This window comes from Camellia sinensis, chromosome 14 (genome assembly GCF_055761805.1).
Source record: "Camellia sinensis isolate YWXY chromosome 14, ASM5576180v1, whole genome shotgun sequence".
Taxonomy (NCBI): Eukaryota; Viridiplantae; Streptophyta; class Magnoliopsida; order Ericales; family Theaceae; genus Camellia; species Camellia sinensis.
Genome location: NC_138974.1, coordinates 127,717,498 through 127,733,225, shown reverse-complemented (window position 1 = coordinate 127,733,225; position 15,728 = coordinate 127,717,498). Strand labels below are relative to the sequence as shown.

The 15,728-nt window shown below is 34.3% G+C and overlaps 2 protein-coding genes across 6 annotated transcripts in view; one reads left to right on the top strand and one right to left on the bottom strand.

Annotated features, from left to right (window-relative positions):
• Positions 1 to 643: 643 nt before the first annotated feature.
• LOC114283279 (ABC transporter G family member 15) lies at positions 644 to 7,652 on the top strand. The gene is made up of 3 exons (XM_028226095.2): positions 644 to 1,484; positions 3,503 to 3,610; positions 7,175 to 7,652. Exons 1-3 carry the CDS (start codon positions 1,212 to 1,214, stop codon positions 7,529 to 7,531), a joined length of 738 nt encoding a protein of 245 aa, XP_028081896.2. The 5' UTR covers positions 644 to 1,211; the 3' UTR covers positions 7,532 to 7,652.
• Positions 7,064 to 15,728, bottom strand: part of LOC114289500 (protein TRAUCO) — a 33,130-nt gene continuing 24,465 nt past the window's right edge. For 2 of the 5 annotated variants that reach the window (XM_082904058.1, XM_082904060.1), the window contains one exon: positions 7,064 to 7,463. The gene's annotated coding sequence lies outside the window, so the exon portion shown is untranslated. Of the gene's footprint in view, positions 7,464 to 12,642; positions 13,390 to 15,728 lie in introns of those variants that run through there. The other 3 variants (XM_082904057.1, XM_082904059.1, XR_014349967.1) reach the window with 2 other exon arrangements.

Sequence of the window (15,728 nt, the reverse complement as noted above, 5' to 3'; positions counted from 1 at the left end):
AGCTCGAGCTCAATAAACGAGCTCGATAAGTAAACGAGCCGAGCTCAAGCTCAACAAAGCTCGGCTCGGCACCTTTACAACCCAAATGACTACAAGATCATTGACATTATCACATGAAGGTTTGCCATTAGCACCCTAAGCTTCGTTCAATTGTCAAGAATATTATGTTGTATAGGAAAATGTTTCCTGAAAAAATGGATTGAAGGAAATGAAAAATAAATAAATATAATGTATTTTTTCTCAATTTGCAAGAAAGTGTATGTTCAAATATGATTTGAACTTTTCCTCAATGCATAATGTCTTTTTTACTGAAAATGATTTGAGAGAAGCATTAGCGATTCCTTCAAGAAAACAATAATAATAAGTAAGACCCACAATTTTTCCATGATACTCCTTCCATTTTTTATAAAAAAACTCCAAATCTTTTATCCGAACAATTCTACAGGGCACGCACCACACTAGAAAGGAAACCAGTTTTTCTTTTCATTTTCCTTCCTTTCTTGCCATTTGGACACTGGGCATCTTACTGTCCCCAGACTACAATTTATCGAAAACTTCATGCATTGAATCACCCTTTTTGACACATACATACAAGCATAGTTTCATTTAGCAAAATTTATGCCTTAATCTTTGTTGACTTTTTTTTTTTTTATATAACCAAAACATATGCCCAAGTACACGCTTCAATTTCTAACCTTTTCCTCCTTGAATTCACTCTATAGTTTTTAATTTTTATTCTAAATTCAAATTTCTGACTCATTCGTTTATGGTTTCCAAATCACAGGAAACAGAAAAATCATGAAGCCATATGATGAATTTGGCAACAGCAGAGATCAAAAGCATGCTGGTTAAGAAATACAAATACTCAAAGCATGCAGCCACAGCCAGAGCTAGGGTTCAAGAAATCTCAACTATTGTAAACATTTCATACTCAACTGATGGTTCTAAAATGAACCCCTTTCTTACATCTTTTCACTTTCTGTTTTCATTTTGAAGAGAAAAAAAAAACACTTGTTTGTGGGAAACAATTTTGAAAACAACTCATTTTCAGGAAACACCAAATGTTGTTTCTGAATTTTCAAAAATTATTTTTGCCCAAAATTGAAAACTACTAATGTTTTTCAAACTTTCCATTATTTTTGTTTCCAAAAAAATCAAAAATCAAAACAAAAACATTATCAAATAACCCATTGTTGCAAGAAGGACTTGTGATGGAAACAAAAACTGGGAGCCAGGCAACATGGCGCAAGCAACTAACGACTTTAACAAAAACATCATTTGTAAACATGTCTAGGGATGTTGGATATTATTGGCTGAGGATAATCACATACATAGCTGTATCTATATCTGTTGGTTCCATCTTTTTCACTGTTGGCACCAGCTACTCTGTGATCTTGGCGCGCGGATCATGCGGTGGATTTATATTAGGTTCCATGATCTTCATGTCCATCAGAGGCTTCCCATCTTTCATTGAAGAAATGAAGGTAAATGAACTCAATTGGATTCGATACTTCAGTAATTCTCATCTTGAGCTTTCGACACTTTTGTTTTCATATTCTTGAAATCGTGGTTATCAAAATCCCAATACAGATCATAGGATCTTACGATTCAACTATTCCAATTGGGCCAAATAATCTAGATTGCACTAGAATCTTAAATTTTATAGAATCTTAATATGACTATGAACCCAATCCTACTAAATTTTTTCAAACCATTTATTTCTTACATATGTATATGCACTATACAAAAAATTTGATTATAAACTTTATTTCCAAGTCTCCTCTAATTTATCTTAGCATATTAGATGCATTATATCAAATTTATCATTTTTCTTTAATGATTTTAAAATTACTTAAGCATAGGTTGCAAATGAACCAAGCTATTCATGAACAAGCTCAACTCGACTTGTTAAAGGCTCTACTCGGCTCGCTTCATTTAGTAAACGAGCCGAGTTCGAGCTCGAATATTAGGCTCGTTTAATAAACGAGCTTGAGCTCGAATAAGTTGTCAAGTTCAGCTCGTTTATATTTATTTAAATTGTATAATAAATATACTATTTACATATTAAATAATATATAAATATATAAAAATAATAGTCAAAACACATTATTTATATATTAAATAATATTAATAATATTTTTTATTTAAATAATATTAAAAAAGATCTTATCGAGTCGAGCCGAGTCGAGCTCGAGTTTCATTAATATTAACGAGCCGAGTCAAGCTCGAGCCTAGTTACTTATCAAGCCGAGCTCGAGCTCAACAGATGAGCTCGAGAAGCAGACGAGTTTCTTGAGCTCAAGCTCAATAAAGCTCAACTCGTCTCATCTCGTTTGCAGCCCTACTTAAGCATATATTATCATTATCGACCATTTTTCGCAATGAAAGTAAAACCTTAAAATCCTTGATCTGTTTCTACGATCCAATCCACAAGTCCCTCTCAACGATCCTAGATAGGATCCCAATTTTAATAACTTTGCTTGAAATAGATTTTCTACAAAGAGAGACTCAACCGTCATTACGGAGTCTGCTTATATATTCTTTCAAACTTCATATCTTCATTTCCATTCTTGGTCGTGATGTCGCTTAGTACCGCTAATATTACTTATCACCTATGAAGCACGGACACAGACACGGATACGGATACGGACACGGACACGGACACGGTACACGGCAATTTTCAAAAAATGGGGACACAGACACGGCGGGGGACACGGCGAATTTTATTTTATTATTTTATATATTTTTATGTGTTATGTAGATTCATATTACATTCATCCTAAATTAAAATTAACAAACACTAACATAGTAACATTAATTGAATAAACATAACCATTACATTTAAACAAATTAATAGATCATCCATTCACAAAAAATTCACAAAAAAGTCATAATAAACGATAACAAGAACTAAGACGAGAAGGGGAAAACATTCAACATCCAACAATATTTTTCACAAAAGCACTAAATAAGAGAGGCAAAAGATTAAAAAAAAAAAAAAAATTAAATTAAAAAAAAAAAAAAAAAAATAGCCCTGCCGTGTCCCCGCCGTGTCCCATGCCGTGTCCCCATATGGACACGCGTGTCCCCGCCGTGTCCCTGCCGTGTCCCCTGCAAAAAAATCATTAAATTAAAGGGACACGCCATCTGGCGTGTCCCATACGTGTCCCCGGCGTGTCCCCGTGTCGAACACCGCCACGGCACTAATTTTGGAGTGTCCATGCTTCATAGCTTATCACATGGTGAAGTTCTGACCTGGCTTCTTGCATTTGCCTATACGTGCCTTCACCTTGTGAGCTCCACTGCCGTCGTTGAGAGTTGCATGATGGTTGTGGCTTCATTCGTTCCCAACTTCTTGATGGGACTCATAACCGGGGCTGGAATCATCATAAGCAAGGCTACTTCCTAAACGTTTTACGAGCTTCTTCTTTTTCCATCACAATCATCATTTTATTTTCATCATTTTCAGAATCTTAGTTCATAACCATACATTTGTTTGCAGGGAGTTATGATGATGACAGCTGGGTTCTTTCGATTCTTGACTGATCTTCTCAAGCCATTTTGGCGCTACCCAATGTCATATATCAATTATATGGCATGGGCATTACAGGTATGATCCACTATTTTGCACCCAAATATTTCTCACGGAGCTTTGCATCACTACAGGCCAACTTTATCAAGCCTTGAAATGTTCCTCCTACATGAAAAACTCTTACTAGGCAACACCAGAAATAGCAACTTTCTATAAACTAAATACATATGCAACACTTGCTTTTGCTGCATAATAATGCTCCATTTGTTTCGGTGGAAAGCACTTCCACATTTTCTAACATTTAGTACAATGGAAAACTTATTCCCTGGTCAATGGAAAATGAACTGATTTGCGTGGAAAATTATTTTCCATTTTGAAGGTGAAAAACCTTTTTTGAGCCTAATGAGACACATACCAACCAAAGTCATACCAACACCACCACAATGCCATCACCATCACACAACCACATCACCGCAACTCCACCCACACAAGTACCACAACCACCAGCACCAATAATTTCAGCGTCACAACCAAGCACTAAAATGTTTTTCGCATCAAACCTAACATTTTCCAGAAAATGGTTTTCCTGGGAAAATGCTTTCTGCTATATCAAACGAAGCATAAATGTATAAGCACTTTTGACTATGGTAGTATTGGAAACAGCATTCCTAGCATTGATGGAACTAGAGAATAAAATTTTATCTTAAAAAAGGGAGTCTGCCGTGAATTTTGCACTAAAGCTGATTAAATTAGGTAACATATTAGGACCAAATTGTATAACTATTTAGACTTGGATATATTTGGGTAAGGATGGGGTGTCTTGGTTAACTGCTCTTCTCTACATAATTCCCCACTCCTCTCTCATGAGCATCTATAAATACTACATTGGGCACCACCATCCTCTATCTCTACTCATATTACAGTTGTTGCAAACCCCAATGGTCATCCCCCTCAACAAACACAACCATCACCTCTATCATCCCACCTAACTCATTCTCAACAGCTCACTGAAGCACCAAAACCTTTCTGCTTCCATTGCTAAAACCCATTAATCAAACATCTAAGCAACTAAAAGAGCCTACTAAAAACATGAATTATTGCTAATCAGCCACCCATTGTGAGAGGGTTGGCAACTATAGTGGTAGGCAGCGGGGGAACAAAGCACCAATCAATCATTAAAGATTGTAATGGCAATGATGGTTCCCACACTTCTAGGGCAACAAATTCATGTGGCTGAGGTAGAAGTGACACTTGCGTCAACACCACAAACGTTAACAATACAATGGGCAAACAATTCACCAATGCATCACTATAAATAGGTGATCTCAATTTGAGTGTGAATGAAGGGCAACTATATGAACTATTCAACTAGATGGCACAAGGGAAGAGTTTCTGGAAAGGGAAAGGGGGCAGTGCTAAGGGAAAGGGTGGCATTGGCAGCAGTGAAGCTGAGAAGAGGGTGGTTGTGATGACATTAAATAGAGAAAGAAGGGTGTGTAAGGGTAGCGGTGAATTGGATGGAGGAAGCGGGGCAGTGTTGGTGGCACTAGAGGGGGGCATTGTAGTGGTGGTGCTGACAGTAGAGTTGTTGAGAGAGAGAGAGAGAGAGAGAGAGAGATTGATGATTGACGAGATGAGATGAGAGCCAAGCCAATAATAAGTTCTAATGGTATTATAATGGTCAATTTAAGTAATTCTCTAATGGTTGGGGGTGCTGATGTAATTACGTGAAAAGTGTGGAATTGTAATTTCTTCATATCTTAAGGGAGGCGGTTGTAATTTACAGCAAAAATAAAGAAGGTATACAAAATTGTAACAACTATAGACACATCAAGTTGAAGAGTTATACAATGAAATGGTAGGAGAGAACGATTGAGCATTGCCTAAGAGTTGCAACAGTAGTGTCAAAGAATAAATTTGGTTTTATGTCCAATAAATCAACTATGGAAGTAATATATTTACTAATAATATTAACGGTAAAGTACACTTACGCTCCCCGAGGTTTAGATTTAATACGTATCACTCCCTAACATTTGGAAAATCACACTAACCCTCTTGTCATTGTAATTATTTAGATAAAATGAAAACATTGAATTCATGCACTCTTTTCTTGCTTTGCTTTACTTTACTTGCTTTGTTTTTTATTTTTTTATTTTTTTTCCCTTTCCTTTGCTTTACTTTACTTTTTTTTTTCAATGTAATTTTTTTTTTCTTCTACTAGAAGTTGTTGCCTTTTATATAAGCAAGGAGAGTTTGTGAAATGAGACTATTAACCACAGGAATGGAAATGTAATTTCTAAAATGTCAGGGGGTGAGATATAATTGGACCAAACCTCAGGAAGTGTCAATGTAATTTACCCTAATATTAACAGGGAACTACAAAGAAAAGAGAGAGACCTTTACATAATTTCTACAGATTTAGAAAAATCTTAAGGTAGGGTACATATAAATATAATGGCAAGTTTTAGATAAAAAAAAATGATGTGACCAAAGGATATATTGATGCGATAAAAGATATTTATAATGGGTTGTGACTGTAATTAGATAACTTTAGTAGAAACTACTGAATTTCTAATCACTATAGGATTGCATCAAGGGGTCAGCTTCACATTCAAGATGATGCCCATGATGTATGTTGTCCTTAGATGACATTATTCTAATGAATGAATCTAAGGAAGAAATTAACACTAAAATAGAGAAGCACTCGAGTAAAAAAGGTTTAAAATTAATATAACTAAAATTAAACAAAGAGTGCAACACTTTCATTTCTTATGTTCAATTATTAACGAGGATAGAGAGGTTGGAAATGATCTGATCCATAAATCAAAGTTCGTTGATTCAAGTGAAAGAGTGCATTGGGCATACTATATGATAAACGAATATCAACAAAATTGTCAGGAAATTTTTATAGAACTATAAAGCCAGCAATGTTTTACCTAAGAATCAATACGTTTATAAATTCATATAGTTGAGATAAGGATGCTTAGATGGATACATGGTAGGACTGGGAAAGACAAATTTATAAATGAATAATATATCCTTAAAACGATAAAAGCAGCACTAACTGAAGATAAGTTGATAAAGAACAGGGTTGATAGTTTGATTATGTACAACAAAGACCTTTAAATGCAACAAAGACATGTAGAAAGAGTTATATGATCACCATAAATGAAAATATTAGGGGGAAGGGAATACATAAACAAACATATGATACGTCTGTAAAATATATATTTATATATGCAAGAATTTATTAATTTAACTGCACACATAGCTCTTGACAAAGCAAGATGTCGAAAAATGACTCATGTAGCTGATCCCACTAGATTGGGACACAAGCTCCGTTTGGTTTGGTTTGGTTTCATTTTTTTCATGATTAACAAAAATACCATTCTTATCTTAATTTACTTTGACGAGTACAATGAAAATGCTCATTTTTATTTTTGATTGATTTTCCACTTTTCTAAATGATTTTTTCACAAAAGTAAATAGATCTTCTCTAACTTACAAAATGTATTATGAAAATTCATCATATCTACCAAGCTGCACTAATACTTCATATCTGATATGTTCAAAAACAAACATGTGGGTGAAAATAGTACTGCTCATCACATTGGATAGCATGGTTTCCTTTGTTTATCATAGGGGGAATACAAGAATGACATGATTGGGCTTGAGTTTGATCCTCTACAACCAGGAGATCCAAAACTGAAGGGCAAGGTTATCATCAACACTGTGCTTGGCATTTCGTTGGACCATTCCAAGTGGTGGGATTTAACTGTCGTTATAGTCATTCTTATAGTTTATAGACTTCTCTTCTTCACCATTCTCAAGTTCAAGGAGAGAGCTTCACCAGTTTTTCGAACAATTTACACCAAGAGAACTCTGCATCATCTCAGTAAGAGGCCTTCATTCAGGAAGACACCACCTTTTCCTTCACAAAGGCACCAAGTTATGCATTCATTATCTTCTCAAGAGGGTCTCAACTCTCCAATCCATTAGAAGTAAGCATTAGATTTTTTTCTTCATGATTAAAGATTTTCGTAGAGCGACTTGTTTTATGTTTTTGAAACTTATTATTTGATGTATCTGAATGCAAAAGTGACTCGCCTAGCTGGCTGCCTACCAAGTGTCCCTAGATTAATCATACCATTAGTTTGTAAACCTCTCCCCCATCCTTTTGTAAAACTTACAAATTTGGTGTATTTGCATATTGCAAGGGGCTCAAGAAACAGAAGCGATTCTATTTTGCACTTAATTACACAACTTAATGTTATTCTCAACTCTACCAATTTCATTGTTGTTATTAATGCGCTAACAAGGCTTCCAACTCAATTATGTGTTTGTGCTGTGTTTCAATCATTTTCAAGGTCGGGTTAATTTTAGTCTAGGTCAAGAAGTGCTGATTGAGCTAAGAGTGTGAGGCTATACCAAGCATGAGCTTGTTCACAAGCCAAACTAAATTTTGTTCAGGATAGATACTCGGGACAAAATATGCTCATTTCTTTCACTGTAAATCCAAGTAGCTAGGAACACATACCTACATGTTTGTTCAATTAATTCTCAATCCACACTGGATTTTATGTAGTTCATTTGATTTCCTCAAAAACAGTTGTTTCTAGGTAATTTTCCTAAAGCACGGGTATCATTACTACCGCAATGATAAAAGCTTAGGATACATACTGAGGCCAATGGTTCAAGTCTAATGGTAGCTAGTTTGTGCAAATATTGCCAAAATTAGGTTTCTGCCTGGTCCACCCCTCCCAATACCTCAACTAACAAAGTAGGGTCTTAACTGTTCTCAATCATCTCTAAACTGCTATAGAAGCCCCCAACAAGTCAAGGGACCTCATACCTAAGCACTACTCCGACCATGCCTTGGTCGAAATCTTGCTCCCGTTGCTTTCACTAGTAGAATTTGAGTCTACCTGAGATGATTCTTCGCCACTGCCTCATCATTGATTCCGAGGAGGTCTCCACACCAATCTCCGATGGCTCATAACACCTCTTCATCCCATAGATGTCTCAACAAGCCCATAAACCTGACCCACACATCTCTAGATCCAAATTGTTGTCGATAACAACCCCCTAACGGACACCTCTGGTCTAGATAAAGAGGTTGCCTTCCCACTAACCAAACCTTCGATAAAACTCTTTATGCTTCCTCCCTAGAAATAAACTAGTAAGATCAACTTACATCTAGGACCTCGGCCCCTCTGTATTCCACATCCTATCTTCCATGTTTTATGCGGGAACCATCTTTTTAGATGATTTTTCCCTTTTCAGAAGAAAATTCTCACAATTTATGCTACATTCCATAACTGTATTATATCTACAATTGAACTTTTTGAATTCCAAAAGTTTCCAAATTTTGGTGGTTGGATTTCAAAAGATTTTCAGATTTTTGTGGTAGTGGTGGTGGTGGCAAGGGTGGTCGAGGAGGTGGCCACGGCAGTTGCGTTTGATAGTGGTGGCATAGTGTTCTGTTGTGGTGTTGATGGTGGTGAAATTACTTCAATGAAAATTCAAACCACATTTGTTTGTCCAATTGGAATTTTTTTTTTTTTTTTTTTTGAAGCCAAAAAAAAAAAATCTAAGGATTTCGTATATTTTTCAATTTAAACCCCAGGGTTTTAATTAAAACCTAGATGTTATTTCTGTGTCACAATTTATCCGCTCTGTCCATCTCCATTCATCTTCTTCCTTGAACCGCACACAAAATTTTTATATTCAAACCCACCTGTTAAAGTCCTTGTATCTCCCTAACTCTGTTCCACCTTATTTTTGCGGCATTGAATTCACCCCATGGTCTAGTTTTCATTTCATTCCTCATACACCTTGCTTCAGTTGACAAAAAGTAAGATTTTTCCTCCCGTTTCTGATTTTCTTCGAGCCATCTTTCAGACTCCATAACTTTCTCGATTCTTAACGGTGTTATTTCGTTATTTTGCCAATCTCTTCACCTCACTTCCTATTTCGTCCTACACTACCTTGCTTTCTTGCTCCTCCCCAAAATGGATTGTTTCAGTACACCAAAAGTAGCGCAAAAACTAACTTTGAAAATTCCAAAAACTCATCTCTTTTGTTTCTTTGTCCATCTTCCTTCTTCATCTTCACCTATAACATGTTGTGAAATGGTGGTTCTAGGTTTTTGACAGAGCTAGGCGATGGCGGTGGCGGTGGCGGTGGCGGTGGCGGTGGCGGTGGCGACAGTGGTATCTATAGAATGACAAAATGATGTTCCAAATAACAGTAAGGCTTTGTTCACAAGTCACAAAATGGGAGGCTCTCCAACATACAAAGCTTGAGTAATATTTTTCTTGATTATTACAAAGGAAAATGGTACACACAGAATTTTTAAACAAAAAACTCATCCAGAATGATGAGGTAGTGGTATTTTTTAATCATGAGCAACAAAGATGGGTGTTTCTGGCTTAAAATGAAAAGATTACAAAAAAGCATATAAAAATCTATCAAAGAAGAGTAAAAAGAACAAACAACGAACAAACCAAAATGAAACACAGAACAAAGAGTTATCGACAATGTTGTTCCTAAGAAGAACATATTAAATGCAAATCAAAAGGAATTGGCCGATGTGTATCACTGCCTAATTTTAGACTATGATACTGGGTGTAAATGACATAGAAAATTCATTGGATACCTTTAGCAACCTCCCCCCACAATGACAAAGTTCCATCTGCAAAAATGCATACAACTCCATCACCATATTCTGGAGGAACCCAAACAACTTTCACAATGCTCACTTCATGAACCTATGAGAAGACCAACCACCATGTGAGCATTATCATCACCACCTCTCAACCTCACCTCCGTCATCGAACTCCATCACCACCACTTTTAACCCACACCATCACCATCCCCGTAATCACCTACTTTAATCGTGAGCTTCGCTACCACCATCACCACCGCCGGATCACCACCGCCACCACCATCGCCCAGTTCTGACAAAACCTAGAACCACCATTCACAACATGTTATAGGTGAAGATGAAGAAGGAAGATGGAGGATAAAGAAACAAAATACATAAGTTTTTGGAATTTACGAAGTTGGTTTTTGGGCTACTTTCGGCATACCCAAACAACCCATCTCGAGGAGTAAGAAAGCGAGGTAGCATAGGACAAAATAGGAAGTAAGGTGAAGAGATTGGAAAAAGAATGAAATAAAACCATTAAGAATCGAGAAAGTTATCGAGTCTAAAAGATGGCTTAAAGAAAGGAAACAGGAAGAAAAAAAAAATTTTAGTCAACTTTCGAAGCTCTGATAGTATGCAAAAAGAGGTAGAACAAGGCGTATGGGGAATGGAATAAAAACTGGGCCATTGAGTGAATTCAACAACATAAAAATGAGGCGAAAAGAAATTATGACGAAGGAGATACAAGTACTTAACAGATGGGTTTGAATATAAAAATTATGTATGTTGCTGAAGGAAGAAGATGAACGGAGATGGATGAAGGGGGTAAATTGGGACACGGAAATAACATCAACGTTTTAATTATTAAAATTGAAACCCCGGAGTTTAAATTGAAAAACACGCAAAATCCTAAAAAAGAAATTATAATTTACCCTTTTTTTCATGTATTTTTTTCCCATCGGTTTGGGTTCATTTTTTTTTGCCAAAAAAGGCGTTTTGGCTGTCAATTTCGCTTTTAGCAATGAATTTTTTTCATTAAAAAAATGGATGTAATAGTTTCTAAAAGATAAACTTCGATATTACACATTTTGATGATGGTTGTTTAAATTTGTATAATCAATTGCACAAACCATATTCAATTGCACAAACAATTTATATGGTTAATTGATTTAAGGGTAATTAGTTATGTTATTTGAACAAATAAATTTATACTGATCGGAAAAATTTAACTATTTATTTTTTGGGAATTGAATAGATTAAACTAGTAGACCAAGAATAAATTGTGTTGCCTAGACAGATAATGAAATTGATTACAAAAATTAATTTGTGCAATTGATTAAAGAAATATCTGTGCAATTGAATAGAGAAACTTTTATGCTTATTTGTTGTGAATTTGAACAAAATTGAACTAATAAGAGATATTAATGTGTTGCTTAAGTTGATAAATTTATCTGTATGTGCATTATTAATGTAAATTTATTTGAGTTTCAATAAGCATTAATGTATTATATTCTCAATTCACATAAATTCGTCTGATTGAGAATACTAATGGCTAATTGAATTTACTTAAATTTATATGATAGATTTCTAAAGTCAATTCCATAGATATAGTTTGAGATTATATCTAATTATCTGATTGAGATTACATCTAATTGAGAATCGATATATGAAATTTATATTAATAGGCTTGGTTTGGCATACGCTATAAAAGTCAAAAAGCTACTCAAAAAGCTAAAAAGTTAACACTATTCGCTAAAAAAAAAATATTAAAAAAATAATATCCACATAATAATACAAATCAAAAAAAATACAATTAACAAGGTATGACGTGATGGGCCCGTCAGTAACTAGGGGAAAAAAAAAATAGGGTGTAAAATATTCATTAAATTGGATGGCAGAGCTGGGCCCGTAGAGGCCCACTATGGGTCCCATTTTGGTAATCTGAACCGTTCAATATGTAGAACTCGTCTAGTACTATATGCCTATAAAAATCACGTCTATCGGATATTGCTAAATATATGATCAAAACAGTTTTGTATAAAAATGGATGATGTTATAGTTAACAGTTAACAAAAAAACTAACATGATCAGATAGCTATCGATATCCAATCAACGTGAATTTTTACAAACATATAGTACTCGACGAGTTCTACACATTCAATGGTTCCGATTAGTAAAACGGGACCCGTGGTGGGCCCCCATGGGCCGAACAGAACCGACCAATTTATGCCCGAAAAGTAGAGAATCAATCTCCTACACACCCTCTGCAGCGCTGCTTCCAACCGTACGGCCTACACCATTACTTTATTGCCCTATACACTTATTTATACAATTTTTTAATACACATTTTTCCATAAAAAGTAAAAAAGTTAACCCAAACATCCATATTTTTTTCCTCAATTTTTTAGTCTAAAAAGACAAAAGATGTACTTATTTAGGGCACCCCAAACAACCCTAAAAATCAGATAAATTTATCTAAATGGGATTTATCAATTCATCAAAGATACAGGATTTATATATAAACACATATAGAAGGAATAGATTCTCAATTCTTTTCTGAAAACATAATAATAATAATAATAATAAGAAGAAGAAGAAGAAGAAGAAGAATAGGAATAAGAATAAGAATAATAAGAAGAAGAATAATGATGATGATGACGACGACGACGATGCCTATAGTAGGACTATTCAGTGCTTTCTTTTATCGCCCCAAACATACAATATTGGCACTGCTGGCATGAATTTCTCTACTATTAAAATTTTCCCTAGAAGGTAAAGTAATAGTAGAATCTCAAAATTTGCAATCAATTCATTCAATGTCACTTTTTGGAGGACAAATGCACATTTAAATTATGTGCTAGATATACTAATATGGTATTAACGACTTACAAAGATGAGGACGCTGACAACGATTCATCCAACAACGAAATCAACAACATTGCAATCACTGATCCGACACCACCCACCATCACCACCACCACCGCTGCCACCGACGGCGCTGCCCTCATCGCCACCATCACCACGGACACCTCTGCTAGAACTCCTGATTCAGAAACCAAACCCTTAATTGACGTCAAAGAGGAACATGTTGTCTCCGATGATGTATCCAACAATAAAGACCAAAACCCTCCTCTGAAGAAGCAGAAACAGGTTTCACATCTACCAAAAAATGCAAAGCAATCGCCTGATGTAGCAATGACACCTACAACTGCACAACCCAAAACGAAAAGAATGACAACCAAATCAAAGAAGGCAATAATATGTTGACGAAATTGACATCACGAAAAGGTAAAAAGAAATCTCAAAACAATAAGCACAACACCCAAACATAGGATACTGGTTCATATAGAAATCTTGACCTAAACACATTAGTAATACCCCACTCCATCCATCTAGAAATATTGGTTCAAACTCTTCATTACTGAGTAAAATATGCTTCTTTGCATTTTTTAGGGTGGATCTCGAAAGATATGAAAGATCTCCCTCCATGCCGTACATACTGCTTTTCACAGAATTCCATGTATGAGACCAGGTATAATGATAAACTGAGAGGCTCGACTAGAAGGAATCGACAGAGACATTGTGTCATATACGGTAATCCTCATTACATCCAAATTGGATCCGAAACTTCCTGTTTGTGAAAAAAAAAAATGTACTGGCTAACTACAACTCAGTTAAATTTATGTGATAAATTTCTATAATCAATTCCATATGAAATTTATCTCATTGAAAATCATATAAATTTATCTAATTGAATTTTATCAATCCATCAAACATACTAATCCTATATGTATCATTGACCAACCTGAAAAAAAATTCAATAAGCCTATTACATGTATCTATTTATTTGATTCTCAATAAGATAAAATTCATACATATTTATATGATTGAATCAGATATATTTATCTATTGAGAAATTTATTTGCTCAATTGATTATAAAACTTCACCTATGTACTTGTATTTAATCAAACAAATTAAACTAATAGGGGAAATTATTGTGTTGCTTAGATCGATAATATTTGTATGTGCATTATTGATGTAATTTTATATGTATATTTCTGAAAGTAAATTAGTTATTACATGTATGTGTATCATTGATATACAAATAAATCTATCTATGCAATTGATTACAAAAATTTATTTGTTTTGAATCAACAATTTAAACTATAATGGAAAATTATTGTGTTGCTTAGATAAAATTATCTAGGGTAAATTACAAATATACCCTTGAGGTTTGCTTAAAGTACAGGTTGCCCCCTGTAGTTTGAAAAATTACAAATACCACCTCGTTAAATTTTTTTATTTAACAGAATTAACAAAAAAAAAAAATATTCATAATTGTTCTTCAAGACAATAATAAAATTAGCTAAATCATTAATCGAAACATATTTATAACATCATTAAAAACTGTTAATTGACTTGATGATTTATTAATAAAAGAGATGATTTATTATGATATTAGAAACCTCAAGGGGTGGAATGTAATTTCCAGAACCACAGGGAGCGATTTGTACTTTAATCAAACCTCAGGGGATGTATTTGTAATTTACCCATTTATGTATATGCGTATTGTTGATGAAATTTTATATTTACACATCTAAATTTATTTAATTATTACATGGATGTGTATCTTTGATGTACAAATAAATGTCCATGTGCATTGATTCCAAAGATTTAGGAGGGCTTGTTTGGTTTATTTTTGGGAGAGTTGTTTTTGAAAAAAATTTAGGAGAGTTGTTTTAGAAATTTTTTTGGTTTGTTTGGTCGTATATTTTGAAAGTAGTTTTGAAGTTTGGGAGTTTGGGATGATTTGATATTTTGTTGTAATTGAGTAGATGTGTGTAAGAGAAAAAGTGATTGAGAAGGAGAGAGGAGAAAGAAAAAGTGATTGATTGATGTGTAAGAGAGAAAGAGTGATTTTAGAAATTTTTTGAGAAAAATTTCAAACCAAACAATTTTTTGGAAATTTTTTTCTAAAACTCATTTCTAAAACTCAAACCAAACATACTCCATGCTTAATTGATTAGAGAAATTTCTGTCTGTTTGTTGAAAATTAAATACATTAAATTAATAGAGAAAATTATTGTGTGGCATTATATGGCATGTTTTGTTGGTTAATTATCAACCAGATTGTTAGTCCAGGTGTACTACTAATCCCACCCACTAATACCATCACGTTAGTACATGGCATGTCCCCTTATTTAGTTAATTTATATTCAGGAGACACACCGGGATACTTTGGGTGCACATTAGGAACATGCCAAGATATATTTTCTTCCATTTTATTTAGTGCTTTTGACAAATGTGGAATGTTTATTATTTTTTTTCTTAAATTTAAATACTTAATAAATCACCCATAAAAAATATATATATAAATTGTAAGTGTTAATTTAAAAGTACTTTTTAAAAAAATATACATATATATATACAATTAGAGTTAATTTTTGTTAATATTGATTGTTTGAGGATATATTAATCTAGATAGCAAATAAAAATATATGAAAACATATTTTATTCCAGTGTCCCCGCCGTGTCCCCAGTTTTTT